Source organism: Lethenteron reissneri, chromosome 9, assembly GCF_015708825.2.
Source record: "Lethenteron reissneri isolate LAM-NWPU_2019-01 chromosome 9, ASM1570882v1, whole genome shotgun sequence".
In the NCBI taxonomy this organism is placed as follows: domain Eukaryota; kingdom Metazoa; phylum Chordata; class Hyperoartia; order Petromyzontiformes; family Petromyzontidae; genus Lethenteron; species Lethenteron reissneri.
In genome coordinates, this window is record NC_083787.1 from 1,219,676 (window position 1) to 1,238,189 (window position 18,514).

Below are 18,514 nucleotides of genomic sequence, written 5' to 3' on the forward strand. Positions count from 1 at the left end.
CGCATAAAAAAAAATTCGTATTTCCCCCCCCCCCCCCCCCACTTTATTTGCCTACTTGCAGCTGAGAATTACTAGCATCGGTTTGACCGACTGCGTTGCGAGAAAACAATCGTTACAGCGGGGCAAGTGAGGCAAATGACATCCGCTGCATATGGATAACAGGTCACTCGAGGGAGTGGTTCTGTGAAACACTTCCTTGCACTCTCTCACCATCCTAAGTGTCACGCAGCGGAGCTTACGCGTTCTGGCACAACCTCTCTCTTAACACTTCTGCAATTGTTTAGGAAAGAGGTGATTTGTGTTCGCCATCATTGTCAACACGTGCCTGGAATATTCTCCAGGTGGTCTCCAGAGCCCAGAGGCACATTTCTTGTGCCATTGTTGCAAAGTCTCAGAAGTGTTAAAAAAAATTGAAGCATCCTGTGTATAAGCAAAGCATTTGTATCGGTGGAAAAATGGGGGGGGGGGGGGGTAGGGGAGGGAGGGGGACGACGTCATGGCCGCACAATGACCCTCTTGCTCTCGTGGGCGTCCCTGATGCGGTCGCTGTTAAAGACCACCGAGAGCAGAAAGGTTCCCGGTCGGCTGGGTGCCAACTCCGCCGCCACGGTGAGCGTCTCCCCAGGGCCGATCTCGGCAGCTCTGTCGGAAGCCGGGCACGAGAAGAAGACAACATCAGAGCTGTGGTTGTGTAGCTCTCATCGGGGTTTTATTTATTTATTACACAGCCATGCGATACAGCTGTCTGATGCGTTTTCGGGTTGTACAGCGCGTTGTGTGGCACTGTGTCCGACGTTTCGCTGCCTCTTAGGGAACGGATTTGAGCAGCTTCATTCACTTTCAACTCACAAGTGAGCAGTTCCATTAACTCTGAGCCTCGAGTAAGCTGGTCAATTCAGGTCCTAAAGAAGCTACCAGCACATGGAGCGAAACGTCAAGACATCACGATTCATAACCTATGTATAACATTAAAGTAGAGGACATCGTATTGATCAACATGCGGTCGAACAAAAAAATAAACCTCGTGAGAGCTGTACAACACAACCGTAAAAGCCTACGTGGTGGTTGAACTGTGTTGCATTAAATCAGCTTTGCGATGCTGTATTATTCAGTATTGCAGCTTTGTGGATTTGAAAATAGGAGACGGATAAAAGGAATATCAAGACTCACGGCTCTGGGATTTTCTGCAGACTTGTGAGGCCTTCGCCGTCGATAGAGAAGACGGAGTGGATAAGCTTGGAAGGCAAAGGGTTTGTGAAGGAGATTCTGGCCTTTATCTTCCGATTTTGTCTCGGTTCGCCCACAATCTGCAAAAGAGAATGAAACAAACCCATTACACCGGTTTCAATCAGGAAATCTCCTCCAGCCTTTGTGCAGACAGCGCATGCATTGCTTACCAAGGGACTCCTGCAGACTATGCACAAACGGTTACAGAGGAATGGGGGAATTCATCAAACACTGGTGAACAATATCTTAGAAAACAAACTAAAACACACCGTGCCGCTGATTAACATGTCGCTGAATTGAATACTTTGCGAGAGAGGATCTCTCAATGCTTTATTGATCTCAAAGAGCAGGTGGGGGAACCAACAACCGCACGCAAGTGTTGCATTTGCACTTCCAACAGCGGTAGCAATTCCGGCGACTTTCTGCTTTGGAGCAGCTTTTGCCTTTGATACAAAGGATCGCTCGCTCACTCGCTCGCTTCCAGCAGCTGCCACATGCCAGGCTCCCCACGGCGGAGTGTGTGCCGGCAAGGTGTCGCACAGTGCAGAGCCAGCCTGCCTGATGGATTCAAAGGCACGATTCTAAGCAATGGCTCTCTGTGTTCCAGTGCGCCGGGCAAACTTAGGCACCGCTACTGCATGTGTATATGTGTGTGCGTGTGTATGGTAGTGTGTGTGTGAGGAATGGGGAGCGGTAGTGTAGCGGTTAGTGTGCTGCACTATGAACATGAACCGGTCCTGGGCCTCCCCTAGGTCGACTCTGCCTCAAATGACCTCCCCCACCTCCACTGTCACCAACCCACTCAGCAGTCAAACAAAGTAGGGCCAAGTATCCCTAATGGCTTACAAGGCAGACTCACAGAAAGGGCTGTGTGGCTGTAGATTTACAAAGCGTCAAATGACAATTTTGAAGCCTATCGCTTTCAGGAGCTGGCAACAACCAGTCACCGTTGTTCACTACGCGACGGCGACATTACCACGGCGTTCGTGCCAGACTAGGTGCACTTCGACTTCCCGCCGCTTCCGCGGACGTGTGCGCGGGGTCAGGCCCTCACCGCCACGGTGATGCGGGGCCTCTTGAGCGTGATGTTCCTCTCCATGATGACGAGCTGCCCTGACGAGGGCTCCTCCAGCAGCGATGTCACACGCAGCAGGTTCTGGTCCGTCAGGTGCTCCCCGTAGTCCTTGTACTTCACACGCAGGGTTTCGCGTGCGGCTGCGAGGCGGCAACAGGGGCCGGCAGACGGGCTCAGGAGGCGTGCAGGCGCGGCACGTGAACGTCTCTGTCACGGGAGTCACGTGACCATACTTCTTCACCATGCTGCTCTCTGGTGTGGCTTGGTGAAGAGGGCCCAGAGACCAGTTGAGATTTCGTTCACGCCACTGATGTAAGCCACAGCTGGGAATTGCACTTGGGTGGCTGGGTTAATAGCGTGGTGCTCGAACCACTGCAACACTTAACACTACCTTAGTCTATTTAGATAACTATAACAAACCATCTTTCTGCACGTCATATCTTGACTGGGAAATGTAATTTAAATAGTCTGTTCGTTCATTTCAAATGTGACTATTATGGGTCCTCAGCACATTGCATTGTTCAGATATTTCTGATCAATGCAATGATGTAACATCTATGCTCTTACATATCTGTATACGGGATGTTTGTACGTGACTCCAAAAGTTAATCCACAAAGAAGTGTTCACGTACAAACTCTTCATGTGCACTGACTCGGACGAGGCGCTGGGATTTTTGGCTGGACTCTGATCCACAAAGAAGGAGTTTACTAAGAGCCTCGGTCTACTCAGAAACTGTGAAAGATATACATTGACCAACGAGGGTGACAGCCCATAGCAGGTGAAATTACAACTTTCAGAAGGCTTTCAGCAATATCGTACAAAGACCATGTTTGCAAAGGTATCTGTGGCGAGAATGAAGGCAAGTGGTGAAAACGGACTTTTATAAGTAATCAAGCCGCGCGTGTGACGAGCACAAGCGGCGACAGGTGGGAGGATAAGCGGCAGAATGATCAAGAGGACGAGGCAGAGCTGGGCATCAGCTGGGCAAGCGACATCAAAGAACAGAGCGAGGGGTGGACACGCCGGGGAAGAACAACTCCGCAGGCAGCAGCGACGGCAGGGGCAGACGAGCCCCGTCGGTTACGGCGATGACGCAGAAGAAGAGGAGGAGGAGGAGAATGTGAGCTTGACAAAGAGGATGATGATGAAGCTGTAGCAGAAGAATATTAAAAAAATAAGAAGAATAGGAAGCAAATGAAGATGAAGAAAAACAAACGTGATGAAGAAGTTGAAGAATAAGGAGAAAAATGTGGATCAGAAGAAGACCGCGAGACGGAGTTGACAAAGAAGGGGCGCGGGAGGCGACGACTCACTCTGTCCGGCCGGCACGGTGATGCTGCAGGAGCGCGCGCCGCACTCGGCTCCGCACTGCCCCGTGTAGGTGAGCGCCGCGGCGGCCGAGGTGAGCGTGAGCGTGAGGTCGCGCCCCGAGCGGTTGCGCACCACCGTGTGCGCGTCCACGTTGCTGCCCACGAAGGCCGAGGCGCTGAGCTTGATGAGCGCCTCGAGGTCGCGCAGCACCACGGCAGCGTCGCGCGCCCCGCGCCCCGCGCGCTCAAACGCCTCGCGCTCCTCCGCCGAGCCTGCGCGTCACCGCCGCCGCCACGCCGCCGAGGAGGAGAGCACGCGCAGCGTGAGTGCGGCCTCGTGCCCAGTTACCGGATTCGCCACATTTCACGGCGCACATTTTGATTCCTCCTCTCCACCTGCCCCTCCCCCTCTGTATTGCAAAGCAAATGTTTGGAGGGATGATTTATAATCCTGCTGGGGTAGGTGTGTGCGTGTCTGTGTGTGCAACACCGGTGACGATTATTGGAACTGGTCCTGGGCCTCCCCTAGGTCGACTCAGCCTCAAATGAGTACCTAGAGCGGTGTATAAATATCACCACAAGGGAGACAAAGGCAGCCCGGCGTGGTATTGCTCACCCACCCCCTGGTGAGCCGTGCCAGCCTCCATAAGTAACTCGCTAACAGCATTTGCCCCAACAATCGTTTAAGGCTATAGGGGGATGTTTGTCTTTGTGTGTGAACAGATTTGTATAATTTCGTGTTTCAGCCCCTCTTGATTAAACCGGGTCCTCGAGTACAGCCAGTTGATTGGCTCGGCCTGGTCACCAATCTTTCTATCTTTCGTATGACCAATAACTACACCCTAAAAAATACCACGTTTAATTCGGTTCTGTACTTTAATTTGGCTGAAGTCTGTCTGAGAATTAAAGATATTGGTTTAACTTCTCAGACGACGAGCATTGCTCTCAGTCCAAGAGCGGTTGGAAATTAGTGGCCCCCTTCTGTGTTGACCCCAGGTCATTTGAAGGGATCTCAGATGTAGCTCTGTGATATCCGCTTCCCGGGGCCATTCTCTTAACGTGAAGGGTCACACAGATGGTCACGTCTCATGACGCAACATCGATAGATAAATCGGGATAAAACTTCGGTAGAACTTCGTAATAGAAAAGAAAAAAACATCGGCGCCCGTCGTGATTGAGCAAGCGTGCGTCTGACCCTCGGGGTGCTTGTAGAGGTGCGTGATGTCTTCCCGCTCGTCCGAGCCCACGTGCTTGGTGCTGATGTTCTGCCCCACAAAGCCCGTGAAGCAGTTGGCGCGCCGCTTCTCTCCCGCGGCCGTCACCACCCAGTTCACGACGTCGGCGTTGACCTCGGCGAACACGAACGCCGCCTCGTACGGGTGCCTCACCTCCCCGTCCCTCACCGCCACCACGGGGGCCGGCCCCACGCAGAACACGCCTGCGTCACGCCACACACACACGTGCCACCGGATCGTCGTTATCATTATTATGAGCAACAGCCGTGAGCATTCCACTGCTGGATGAAGGTCTCCCCATCTCTCACGGCCCGGTGATGCACCCATCCGTTTAGCCACCTGCACGCCTTCACGAGAGCGATCCACTCCTCCGGCTGCCAAACGGACGGAAGTCTTAACCACTGGCTGTCATCCCGTCCCGTGGCCTGCTCTGTCCAAGCACCACTTACTCTTCACGGAATGACATACAATTGGGAACGTGGCCTCGACGTGTTCCATGATCGCTCCTCTTCGCCGCAAGTATTTGCAATCGTCTTTATATTTTTCTGACTTCATTTAATACACCTTTAAACTGCGTCACAGCGGCCTGGGCTGATCGTCTTAACTGGCACTTTACAGGAGACGGGGGGACAAAAACCGCACATCGCAGGCGCAGCGAAGTGGTGGGGGGCCACGGGTCACCAGCTCGCCACACGGCCAGGCTCCACTATCACGGCTGCAACGATAAGTACCGCAGGGGGTCGTGACAACAAGGTGAGCTGCGAGTGCATTGCTGAGAGCCGGCCGTTGGCTTACGAGGCATGGCCAAAGTCAAGCGAGTAACGTGCTGTGCGGAGGGGGTGGGGGTTTGGTCGTGCCGACCAGATGAAGGCCCCCCCCCCCCCCCGCTGCGCTCACCGTTGCTGCGCTCCTGCGGTGTGGGGTCGATCACCTGCCAGCCGTCGTTCCCCGGCGGGAGGTCGGGCCGCGCCATCCAACTCTCCACCCAGCAGTGGAAGTTCCTGGGGGGCGAGGAAACGCGCCCCACACCACAAACGATGGCGTCGGCTCGACTGTAGTGGAGTAACAAAAGGACTGTACATGAATTACCGTATGAAGTTACATTATTCTAACTGTCTATCAATACCCCCCCTTCCGTAATTATCCATCATCGCACAATAAAGGTTTTTGGGTTAGATCACCACCTCCCGACACAACCATTTAGTAAGGTTTGTCAAGTAAACACAATGTGCCAATTAGCTATTACTTGAGGACACTGGTGTGATGGCGAGTACACATTTACAAGTGAGAACGACGTTTTGCTCCTTCGCTCGCTCCTTTGGGGCTTTACTCGCCATCTCACTGCTGAAGTAGTAACTGACTGACACATTTTGTTCGCATGACAAGCCTTACTGATTGTGTCGGGTGTATTTGTGTATGTTGAACTTCTTTCGCACCGTACGTAGCCAACTGTGCTAATTGGAGGTGGCGATGAGTTAACGACACGTTTCATTGCGATAAACACCGGTCACGACAGCCCACGTGTTAAATCCATCGTCACGTTCCACCCCTCGTCGCCAAGCCCAACCGCGTCGATCTCGGGATTTTGCTTGTGGGATTTATGCCCCCCACCCCATCCGTCCTTCTTTTCCTGTGACCGGTGCAACGTCGCGGGCTCGCGTTGAGTTGAAAACAAACACAAAAATCCATCGTCGCGTCGCAGCAGCAGCGTAGAGAGTAAGAAGGGGGGGGGGGTTGCTCACCACACCGAGTCGTTGCGCCCCTTCAGCACCTGCTGCAGGTCCTCCTCGCGGAAGAAGCGGTCACAGGCGAGGTTGCCGTCCGTGTCGTGCGCCGACAGGTAGTTGGTCACGCAGCGGCTGGGGATTCCCAGAGCGCGCAGCACTGGATGGAAACCGGGCAGGGGGCACAAAGACAACGATGTGCGTACACTTTTATTCTGCAGGCCGTTGGGGGGGGGCAGCAAGTGCTGTCTGCGAGCAGCTGCGACGGTCGGCATGAAGCGACAAGGAGGCCAGGAATGGCCAGCACCATTCCTGGCCGCCTTTTGTCTCTCCGGTGCTGATATTTACACGTTGCCAGACTTTCTAATTTATGTCCGAATCAACCTAGGGAAGGTCCAGGACCTGTTCAGATAGTTACCGCTGATGTTAGCCGTGGTCGGGAATTAAACTTTACGATCGCAGCGCGCTAACCGTGACCAGAGAGGGAAAACACAAAGACAAAGACGAAAACAAAGTTCCCTTGTACAGCCTGTAATAGACTCTTGGGGCAAGTGCTGTTAGCGAGCAGCACCTATGAAGGCCGGCACAGCACACGAGGGGGTGGGTGTCCAGCACCACGGCCGGCCGCCTTTGTCTCCCGCTTGGCGATCTTTACACATTGCACCAGGTACTCATTTGAGGCTGAGTCGACCTAGGGGAGACCCAGGACCGGTGCAGATAATCGGCGCTGGTGTTGGCCATGAGCGGGTATCGAACTCTGGTCGCCGGGTTCGTGGTGGAGCGCGCTAACCGCTGCACTCCCACTCTCCACGACGCAGAGACACACGTGCACACACAGCGGACACAATATGCATCGAGCAAGTGCATTTATTTTACAAGACTGACCCTGCTGACGAGACCCAGGAGGTTGAAACCAGTGCACGATTTGCTGCCTTGAACAAATACTGCTGGATAATGTTGGTCTGAAAAGTCAATAGACGGATTGGGGGGTGGTTGCTTTGCTCTCTCCGTGAGATGCCCGTACCTGTCTGTACGTTAATAATAGGACACTGATTCGCTGGGATTATTCTAAGGAACCTTTTCACTGGAAATAATGTATTGCCAAGCGGTGTAAATTAATATACAGCATACATGAGTGGCACTCTAAAGTTGTACTGAGTGATGTAGTTCCTTTTTTTTACGACGTAAATTGCATGATATATTATCACTTACATCATTTGTGTAACTGCCACCTATTGAATTATGACTCCCTGCTATAAAATGTAGAATAAGTACTTGGTAATATATTGCTGTCAAATAGAATATCATCATCATTGTCCGCAGCAGCTCTATTGAAAGGATTCTTGAACCTCGGAAATTCGATGGCACATTTATATTTCGATGTATTCTACAAAATGTTCTCCCAAGTTTAATGGCGAGGTTGTAAATGAAAGACTGGAGAAAAAAATGCGGTAATTTCAGAGCAGTGCTTTCATGCATGAATACAACACGTTTCAATTAACGTATACTGCTTCTTTTTTACCCAAAGCACACTTCTCCGCTCACCTTTTAATCGAGAAGCATTCACCCCATTGCAGTGAGAGCAATGCGTTTTATTTCTCGTCGTTTAGATTTTGTCAAATTGAGCAAAAAAACTTTAGTTTTTTTTAATCCATCTATTCATCGATGGCTGGGCTGAGACTGTAAACTCACTACACTTGAGAACCCGTTCTAATCACAAGTGGCTGAAACCTGGAAGCCTCAAATCCAGGATTTCCCCGATGCTCTGACCAGGCGTCTGCAACCTCTGGCCCGCGGTGTGGATTTGAGCGACACGAACGGCGAGCAACTCGACGGGCTGCAAAGCACGCTGCTCGTGACGCCACGCGGAGAGCTACGAGATCCTCGACGAGGCCCACGCAAAGTAGTCGTAGAGCCGTGCGTTAGACCGTGTCCACGGGCGTGCGTCCCGAACGTTACCGGTGCAGGCGGTAGCAGCGAAGACCCAGCACTGGCCGTATCGGACCGGCTCGAAGCCGCTGTCGCTCCACTGCCGGAGGATGTTCGCGCTGCCGGTCCAGTGCATGGGGTTTGTGCCGTCCGTGTAGTGCTCGTTCCACCGCCCGTTGAGCACCCCACGGTCGTCGTTGGAGTTTATCTGCGTGGGGAGGGCGTGCACGACGGACGGATCAGACGCTCCGTGTGAATCCGTGTGTTTAAACTTGAACAGTGGTTCGTGCACTGAGCTACGAACCATGCGACTTGAGTTCAATTCCTCCCTAAAACTCTACTGTCAGTGAGAAGTGGCACGTGTGCCTTGCCCTGGGCCTCCATGAAGTTGATTCAGCCTTAACCAAGTACCTGGTGCAATATTTAAATAAATACAAGGGATGTTTGTATTTTGTGTTAACTGCCACTCCACTTAATATGCTCGGTCTTGTGGGAAAAACTGTGCCGCAGTTACTGAAAACTCATTTCTTGAGAACTCCTTGTTGTGTTTAGTTTGTTATCCTTCCTCGCACCTCTGATTAGCATGGTCGGCTACGTATGGTGCGAAAGAAGTTCAACATACATACATACATACTGGCCAGTTCACAAAGTTAAGTTGAGCACAACGTTAGTTTTTTCAGTTGGATTCCATTGCAATTCGTCAAAAGCAGCACCGCTGACCGTCGCGTACCATGGCCGACACGACACGGCTCACGTGGATGGGGTCTGCGCGTCTCGGCACGTCCTTCTCGAGGTCGTCCAGTGCCGAGTTGCTGTTGTCCATAATCTGGAAGCAGATTTCTACCACCCGATCTGCAAACTGTCGACATAACGAGAGGCGCCACAGGTGAAGCCAAGGCGGAGACGAATCCTGCCGGGAGCGAGCAACAGAACGCAACGCAGCACGGCGGGCGGAATGCGTGTCGAGGATTGGTGCGGGAGCTGCTGCAAACGGTGACCTGCGAGAAGTCCCACGGGATGGAGTAGATGTAGTCGTTGGAGCCCATGTAGACGAGCCCCTTCTCGTTGAGGACGTATTCATTCACGCCGATCTCATCCTCCATGTAGACGGCGTCCCCTGCCAAAACGTATTCGTTGTTAACGAATCGTTCCCCAAAAGCGTCTCCGAAGTGGCCCCCCACCTAAGAATCCGTTTTGCTACTCGGCGAGGCGTTCGTGGGCGACATGCATCGCCGAGTTCAAACCCTGCGTGGGCCACGCCACATCGCAACGTCTGTATGTTGGTTTGCGTTCTTTAAACACACACCGCCTACTGTTACGTAAAATCAAGGTTTTGTTCAAGCAATCGAGATTTTACCGTGCTGCACCGGCGCTCTTGCAAATTGGGTCTGCTTCCCAGTGGCCATAAACATGCAGAGCGTAACCGCTCGCCAAACGTGGACACGAATCTTCTACGGTGGAGCCGGTGACGATGTCTGGGGGTCGTACCGGGACACCACGGGTTGAACACCATCCAGACCTTGCCCACGGGGAAGCCTGTGATCTGCAGGGGCTCCACGCCGACGACGAGCTCCAGGCTGAGGAGGTACTCCCCCACGATGGCGTCCGCGGGACTCCTCACGGACAGACGCAGCCGTCCGCCCGCCGGATGGCCCCCCGCTTCGCCTCCGCCAATCGCGACCGCCGAGAGGTCGAGAGACAGCGATTGTCTTTCCTCCCACGCCGTGGTGCCGGGCTCGGGGACTTCTATCGCTGCTTCCTCCTCCTCCTCCTCCTCCGCCGCCGCCAGCGGCTCCACGTCAAGGCTCCAGCCTCCGCCGTCCCCGTTGGCGGCGCCGTTCGAGCTGAGCAGGATCAGGGTCCTGTCACTCTCCCGTGGGTTTGGGCCTGCGGCACGCGAGGAGCGTTTGATGTTAATGGTGAAAGTCTTTGCTTGCCATCCTCTAAAAGTGGCTCCAATACAGCTGCCTGGAGTGGAGGCCCATCTGCCAGCAGCGGCACTGTGCGAGCAATTGCAGAGCTGCACCGTTGGCTTTATTTACTAGGTTTGGAAGAATTCGCCCACTTACCAGGGGTTTGAGGTCATCACTTCGAGTTGTGATTCGATTTTAAATATATATTTTTGCCTTTGCCTTTTTATAATTCCATTTCCCGGTTTTGTGTCTCATATTGTTCCATGCTCCACTCGTTAACTTTAACCTAAATGCAGACATGATGCGATATGAATTAACGATGCCCATTTCACAAAGATGACCGGTATTAGTTGCGTTTAAGGTAACACAAAAACACGCCACAGGGGGGGAGCCAAGGTGAGGAGGCTTCCGTCTCCCACCCGAGACGCAACCATCGCACCACATGGATTTGGCACTCCTCCTCGAACACACTGATGTAACCATCATTTGCTAAGAACAGCAACAGGCCTATGCACATATCCTCCATGAATTGGAAAATGAAAGACAAGCTACAGTGTCATTGTGGCCATGCATCCCAAACGAGAGACCAGATAGTAAACGACACGATCTCTCTCTTGAAGCCCTCTCGTGGCTGGCAGACCTCCATATTACCATTTAGCTCCTGAACATATTGCAATACGCAATAATAGAACCAAACACAATGCAATGCATGTATCGTGAGTGTCGGAAGTCAAATTAAACAATTAATAGAGGCATTTATACATGCATTTTCATTATCCATGAAATTTCAAGTTTGAATTTTTTTTTATAATCCTCCATCGGTTAACTTCTTTTGGGTACTGGATTTTTTTTTTCTCATGGGGAGCAAAACTTTCCAGTGTCCCTAAAATGTCCACTCGTACAAGAGAACCCTTGGCAGAGAGGTCTGAAACCTACTTTCTCTACTGCCTCCTACAAGCACCCCATTGCTCGGCAAGTCAGTGGATCGTGCCCTCCATGACTCCACCAACCCTGCCTGCCTGTGTCGCTGGATTAAAGGCGTGCGTCACTGCTTCCACACCCACAGCAAGATGGGGTTTAAATGTCAAAATACATTTCATCTCCCCCACGTTTGCATCCGGATGTGAGCCCACCCTGTATTTGGATACTCGCTAAAAAAAGGCATAACTGCAAATGTCCAGCCAAATTAGGCATGCTCAATGGATTTATTGTCCCCTTGCTTTGCACGGCGTTGCGACCGTGGCATGTCAGCTCTGCCAGAAATGTTTATGAGTCACTCTCGCTGCGAGCTAGCGTCACAGTGAAGCCTTGTCTGCCATACGAGCACTGCTCCGTCACTCCGACAAATTTCCGCTGTTTGTCGACAAGTCGCTGTAACGGGTTGGGAGCGGCAGGGATTTGCCGCCGGTGTTGCAACGTTCGCCATGAAACGGGAGCACCGCTTCAGGAAGAATGAGAGCGCGGTTTGAGAGACGTTGCGCAACACGAGCTTGTGTGTGATTCGTGTTCCTTTAAATACAGCTTGCCTGTTTCTAGTCCCTGCATAACATCTCGGTCATAAAGTATTTATGCTCCCTACCCTTGGGTAAGATGTGAGTTGTGAGCTGCTTTTATTAACTCGACTTTCCAAACGCTAAGGGTTCCAGATGTTTGGCTCACAAACCGCCCGCCCACCTACCGATGGTGGCGAGATATTTTCCGTGGGAGCTGTTTATCTTGGCGTCACTCACACAATCCCTTCAAGTGTCCCGTGTACAGTGTGGCAATGAATCTTTCCATTCTGGCACTTGGCCCTATCTCCCTCAAGCAGTACGTGTCCTGAAGAATGCAGGAGAGAGGTGAACCTCAATGTCCAGTAGACAAGTGTCCGTTTCCAATGACTCAAAAATTATGCTTGGACAACAGTGATATAATTCTCAAGGCAGTGACAGCCCACAGTGGCTCCACTGTGCAGTGAATGCAGAAGACTCACGTCGGGCAATCATTATCTTGTCTTTATAAGGAGAAGCCCTGCCGAGACAATGTGCCGGGTGGCGTATCTCCACATGGGGATTGGCAAACGCACGACTCATTTCGAGTGGCGCGTGTCATGGTTGGCTTGGCACCCGGTGCTGGGAACGAAATTGGGGCACGAGTCCGATGGCAGCACCCCTCTCGGTCACCTTGCACCCGACAGATAAGTAGCCCACAAGCACTGGCCATTCACAAAGTTCGTTTTCATCTGTGCGTTGTTTGCGTGGGTGCAGGAGTAACGCGGCGCTGCGACACAAACCCGGTGACCTGAGTAAAATTTTCCGCTGTGGCTAACATCAGTGGCGAGATATATTTGAACCATTTCCGGGCATCGCCTAGGTCGCTTCAGCTTTCAAGGGGTACCTGGTGCGGTGTGGAAACACCGGCGCTGGAGAGGCAACGGGGGACGGGCGTGGTGCTGGCTACACTAATCCCTTTGTGTGCTCGCTCACGGCACTTTCCGCCGAGGTCTCAGTCGGCTACACAGGATTTGTGTTCCTGTCAACACCTTGATGACATTAATAGTGAGGGCACTACACAGGCCCAGAGGGAGCTCAGGTGAAACCGTTGAGCATGAGATGGCATGGGAAGGGGGCATAAGATAGCAGGGAAATATGTAAGTAAACACTCGTGAATTGGCCAATAACACCTTAATATCGAGAGAACCACAGAGCTTGGTAAATGTTGGTCACGGCCCATCGCGTGGCTGCCTTCCTGCTCATCTGCGGTCCCTCGCGCCTCCAAGTCGCTCTCTGTCTACGAGTGAGTTAATACTGTGCGCGGTATGAGTTGAAATTGTATTATCGACATGATGTGCTACGTGGCCGTTGTCGACAAGAAGGACTTGCTTCAGTCTGGGGGGGCACTGCTTTGTCGTGGGGGGCCAGACCCTGTCATGGCCTCTTGTAGTTACTGGCCTAATTTAGTAATGACTGAAATATTAAAACATTAAGTGTTGTAGCTTTGTCAAGTGAATGGAGTATGGATAAAGTTAATCGCGTATCTATGTTCGTATGGGTATAAGCGAGTAAAAAGGACTACTTATATCGTAACCGTGTGTGGGGATAGTGAATTTAGTGATGGTAATAATGAATAAAGTATGGGTACGGTGAGCAAGGGATCTTATATAAATTGATAGATATCGTAAATAAAGTGCGTGTATAGCAGATAAACTGAGTAAATGAACGACTTATGGGATTAATGAATTAGTACAGGTAAAGTGAATCAACCGGTAATTACAGTAAAGTAAGCGTGGGTATAGTGGATTAAGTGGTAGGTAAATTAAATTAAGTGGTTGGTATATTAAATGATTTATGGGTATAATTAATCAAGTATGGGTATTGCAAAAGAAGTGTGGCTACAGTGAAGAGAGTGGCGGGCACAGTGAATGTAACGCCGGCTGGACTCTCATACCCAAGCGCAGGGACAGGCTCAGCTCATCGCGGTCGGGTTCAAAGCGATAGGAGTCGCCCAGGTGGACATCGATGATAAACGGACGACCCCGGCGGGCGAGCAGGGAGGAGCGACTCTTTGATGGCGAGCTCGCCAGGCCCCCGCCACCCCCTCCTGTCGACAACAAGACCAACTTCACGTGAATAAACAGATCATATATACACAACAACAACAATAACGACAACAACCGCCGTTCACCACTAAATGGCCACGATGCTTGTGCTATTCTAGGTGCACTTTGAGGCCATCAGGTGAAGAGGCGAAGGCCCGCTGGTAGGAGGTCACGGAACAGACCCAGCAGGTGCCATGGGTTGACTAAGCGAGATGGCTGCCCGACTTACCGACTGTCCTCCCCGCTGTGCCAACTCTCTCGAGTCGCCCGCCGCGTCACTCGTCATGAGCATTGCTCCTCTGCCCTCCAAACCCTGACCCCCGTACGGTCCTTTTGTCAATACACTGCTGGATGAGGGCATCCCCACGCAGTGTTGGACAGTGGAGTTTTTTTGGCCTTACTTCACCAAACTGGTAGATGGGAGTTAGTGGGATATAAATTAGCCCAAAACTGATTTGTATATCGTCACCGATGTTAGCCATGGCCGGGAATGGAACTGGGGAAACTAGGTTAATTGCACATTGCACTAACCAATGCATCACCTTCCCAGCCCTTATTTATGCTAATATTGCGCACATATACCGCACTTCAAATTAAAACGAAATTGTTTCGTATAAGGGAGGGCAAACTGTTGCCTTAGCAACAGTAAAATGGAGACGAATATTATGAATGCACAAAATCATTATGGAAGATGGAAATTGGCTACTTTAATGCTTGGCTCAGCCTTCAGATCATATAAACCCCCTTGTGGTTTGGCTTGCATGAAAAACAACTTTAATGGAACATTGAGGACAAAACATGGAAGGGGTTGAAATGATTCAGAGTGAATTCAATTAACAGTGGGAGGATGTTTCTTTTATCCTGACTTGAATTCTGTCGGACCCCATGGACTCTTATCGGCCTCTGAAAATAAACTCAATTGGGGAAGTTGGGGGAGGAATGTGGTGGCCACGCGCGTTCCATTGTTGCTGGTAATCAGCTCTTTGCAGGGACTCCAAGAGACGCCCCTCGCAGACTTTTTTTTCTATTATCGTCCACATGTGGGTGAGTGTGTGGGTGAGTGTGGGTGAGTGTGGGTGAGTGTGGGAGAGAGGACTGTGGCGAGGTTTTTCAAGCACTTCACTTTGAACCCAGTGACCCCAATTTGATTGCCGAACGCGGCTAACATCAGTAGCAATGATCTGAACCGGGCCTGGGCCTCCCGTGGGATCGACCAAGCCTCAAATGAGCACCTGGTTCGCAGTGCGTAAACATCCGAGAGGGGCAGACAAAGGCGGTCGGGCGTGGTGCCGACTCCACCCACCCCTTGTGCGCTATCCCAGCCTCTTAGCGGGTGCCTTGTAATTGCACTCGCCCCAACAGTAGGGCTCACCGCACGGGCGGTGGGATCGTTGTGTTCGTGTGGTACTGAGTTCATGTGAAGCGCTCTCCCGACCTTGCAGCTTGCACAGCCAGCGATTCACTTGGTCCGCAGTGCAGTGGCCCAAGATGTGCGACTCCAGTAGCTCGGGGTGAGTCTCCAAGAAGTCGAGCACCGTCGATTCGCTGGGACTCGTGCGATGATGGCCAGTGCCTGGAGTGGATTAGAGGCGGACCAATGTCTGTATCAAAAACATACGTGGATATCTGTTTGAATAGGTTATCCTTGAAATAAGAAAAGACTGCTAGTCTCAATGGACCCATAATACAGGTTTGTTTTTGGGGGGTTAGATCGCATAGTAGCTAGTCTCAATGGGTTATAATAAATTCAATAGCCCTTGTGTCAATCCACTGCTAAAGGGCTCGTCGTGGTCACGTGGTTGTTTGACCAATGCCGGTTATTTGTGGGTTTCAGGGTGGCCCAAGGAGCGGTCCAGACATCACTCGTCACTCATGCTAGAACGTGGCCAGGAATTGAACCTCGGCTCGCCAGGTTTATCGCACAGCGCACCAATCACTGTGCCACTGTTATACCTTAGAGACAATGTTTCTCTGTCTGTTTATACTGGAGGTGACCGCACCGCCCATATAGGTCTAACGCTCTTGTATATGGCAAAACAATACGCCGAGGATAGTGAATGTTCACATTCCCGTATATCATGCTGTTTCTAACATCAATTTAGAATAATTAATTAGCATATGCATTTCTCTCCACCTGAAGAAGACTGCTTGTGTTGCGATCGAAACGTTGTGGATTTTTTAATTTAGATTTTTGTTTTCTATTTCCGTGACTTTACCGAAAGAATCAACAATATAGCATATGCCTGTGTAATGTTTTATTTTTTACTTTACGTGAATGCCATTGGTACGCAGTAAACCATGACAGCTGCAAACAATACAGTAATTCATTCCAATCTTTAACAAAAACGTGTTAAAATTGTATCACGCGTTTGCAATCTAATGTCTAAAATCTGTCTTGAAAGATTGAAAGATACTGTTTTTGTTTTTCACAGGGTCAGCGCTTGTAGTGGGACATTTCACAATGTTTGGTTTAGATCCCCATAGGATTCTGCAATTATGAGCAGCACATACTTTCCATTTCCCGTCACAGTATAACTTTGCCATGGTCAGAGGTTGGTCAATACAGTAATGCAAACACTCTACAGCCCTGTGGAATCACTCGCTGTGTTTAAGCATGTCACATTTAAAGTATGTCATTGTATGACAGTATAATGAACGTAGCGATAGGCTGTTGTGCTTGGGTCATAATGTGAGCACTTTTAAGAGTAATACACGGCGCTACGTGAGTTCAAAGATTAAACAAATGAATGTGCACACGTTCAAACACCATTACATTTACAGAACAACATACGCACGTGCTCTTCATTAACCAAACCCCTGAAACGGAAAGCCACTCATTACACAGCACTGCTCCACGTAACGGGCACCAAACAATGCACACGTCTCACAGCGCATCCTCAAGCGGTTGATAGATGCGTGAACCTTTTCCTACGATTTAAAACTCAATGTCACTGCACTACGGTGTCAAGGGTCACCGTTATCTGTGCTGTGCGGCCATACTTCACCACGCGCGGGCGGCTCTCTGCGTGAGTGTTGATAGTGTCGCGGGCGCTGTGGTGAAATGCACGAAACCACCACCACCACCATTGCTCCACTCCACAAAGCTGCTATCATGAACAACACTCGATCCACTGCTGGATGATGAACGTAGTTCTACAGGGTGGTCCAGATATCCCGTGACTCCCAATTGATTGACGCCTGAGATCTTTGTTTTACTTTGCATAGTGAATTAAATGGGGGGGGGGGGTCACGCTACATCTGGACCACACCGTGCGTACAATAATCACGAAGAGTGTTGACCGCAGGCAACGGCCACTTACCTTCCATCTTCAGCGCTTGCAAACTTTAACTTTAGCGGGTTCGGTCTGCGACGTCCCCCCTCTCTCTCTCTCTCGCAACCTCTCGGAGTCGCAGGCAACTTGCGGCAGGCTATTTATGTGCGACACACGCGGACTTGGGAGGGCGGAGGAGCAGAGCGAGGAGGGATTGGGGCAGGGTGCGGCGACTCCCAAACGCGAGTTACATCACCACGAATGGGCCATGGCACATCGGTGCCGAGATCGCCACTTCGCAGGAGGAAGAGAGTTTTGTTATTCGAGTGGGCGGTGCGCTGAGAATTTGATGGGTTCACACAGTCACTCCAAACTTTTGTTGAACTGGAGGTTTAGTAAAGTTGGGGGTTTCCGGGGGTGGGGGGGGGGTTGTGGTGTATTCGGAGAGGAGAGGTCCCAAAAGACAGCAGCAGAGAGATGGCAGCAGCGATACGACATTAAAGGTCCCGAGGCCACGGCTGAACAGTAAATGAGGGAGGTATTAATAGTATTAAATGAGGAAGGTGTTATTATTACGCTTGAAACCCTCGAGTCGCATTGCTCGTTTCCTTCTCTTGGCAATGTTTTGCAGTCAGGGGGTGATGGTTTAACACGCAGTCGGCTTTCACGACCAATATCGTGCATAATATAGTAGAACCTCGGAGATCGAACGCACCAGAACTCGAACAAATCGGTGTTCGAACGATATTTCCGAACATTTTTTGCCCCGGAAACCAAACGAAATTCGGAGGTCGAACGGCCAATCTCGACTTGAAAGTACGGCTGAGACGCGTATTGCTCAGCGTGCATGACGCTTGCCCAGACAAAGGTTTTACCACCTCCTCCTCCTCCTCACCACCTTCCACTCAAGTCATCAACTCTCCTTACTACAGGTAAAGTGAAGTTCAATGTTCATTTATTTCATTTATTCCATTTATTTATGTATTGTGTTTCTTGTTTTTTTGTATGCTTTTATGCATGTAATTACTGTAAACTTCGTGTAAAAATGCTTTATAATGAGAGATTCCTTGTGTCTGGAACCAATTCATGTCATTTATTCTTATGGGGAAAATTAATTCGGTGTTCGAACAAATCGGTGTTCGATTTGCCTTCTGGAACGAATTAAGTTCGATCTCCGGGGTACCATTGTACAGGGGTGTTTTTGGGGGGTTAGATCGCGTAAATATAAATGTTTTGTTAAACCCGCCAACA

The 18,514-nt window shown here is 50.8% G+C and overlaps 1 protein-coding gene across 1 annotated transcript; it reads right to left on the reverse strand.

Annotated features, from left to right (window-relative positions):
- Positions 1-32: 32 nt before the first annotated feature.
- Positions 33-17,541, reverse strand: LOC133340404 (protein-glutamine gamma-glutamyltransferase 2-like). Its single transcript, XM_061548596.1, has 14 exons — positions 17,312-17,541; positions 15,427-15,564; positions 13,841-13,993; positions 9,990-10,388; positions 9,500-9,618; positions 9,232-9,360; positions 8,532-8,709; positions 6,591-6,732; positions 5,746-5,849; positions 4,809-5,051; positions 3,617-3,886; positions 2,282-2,442; positions 1,171-1,307; positions 33-642 (listed from the first exon to the last, which is right to left on the reverse strand). The coding sequence occupies exons 1-14, from the start codon at positions 17,316-17,318 to the stop codon at positions 495-497; spliced, it is 2,328 nt and encodes a 775-aa protein (XP_061404580.1). The 5' UTR covers positions 17,319-17,541; the 3' UTR covers positions 33-494.
- Positions 17,542-18,514: the final 973 nt, after the last annotated feature.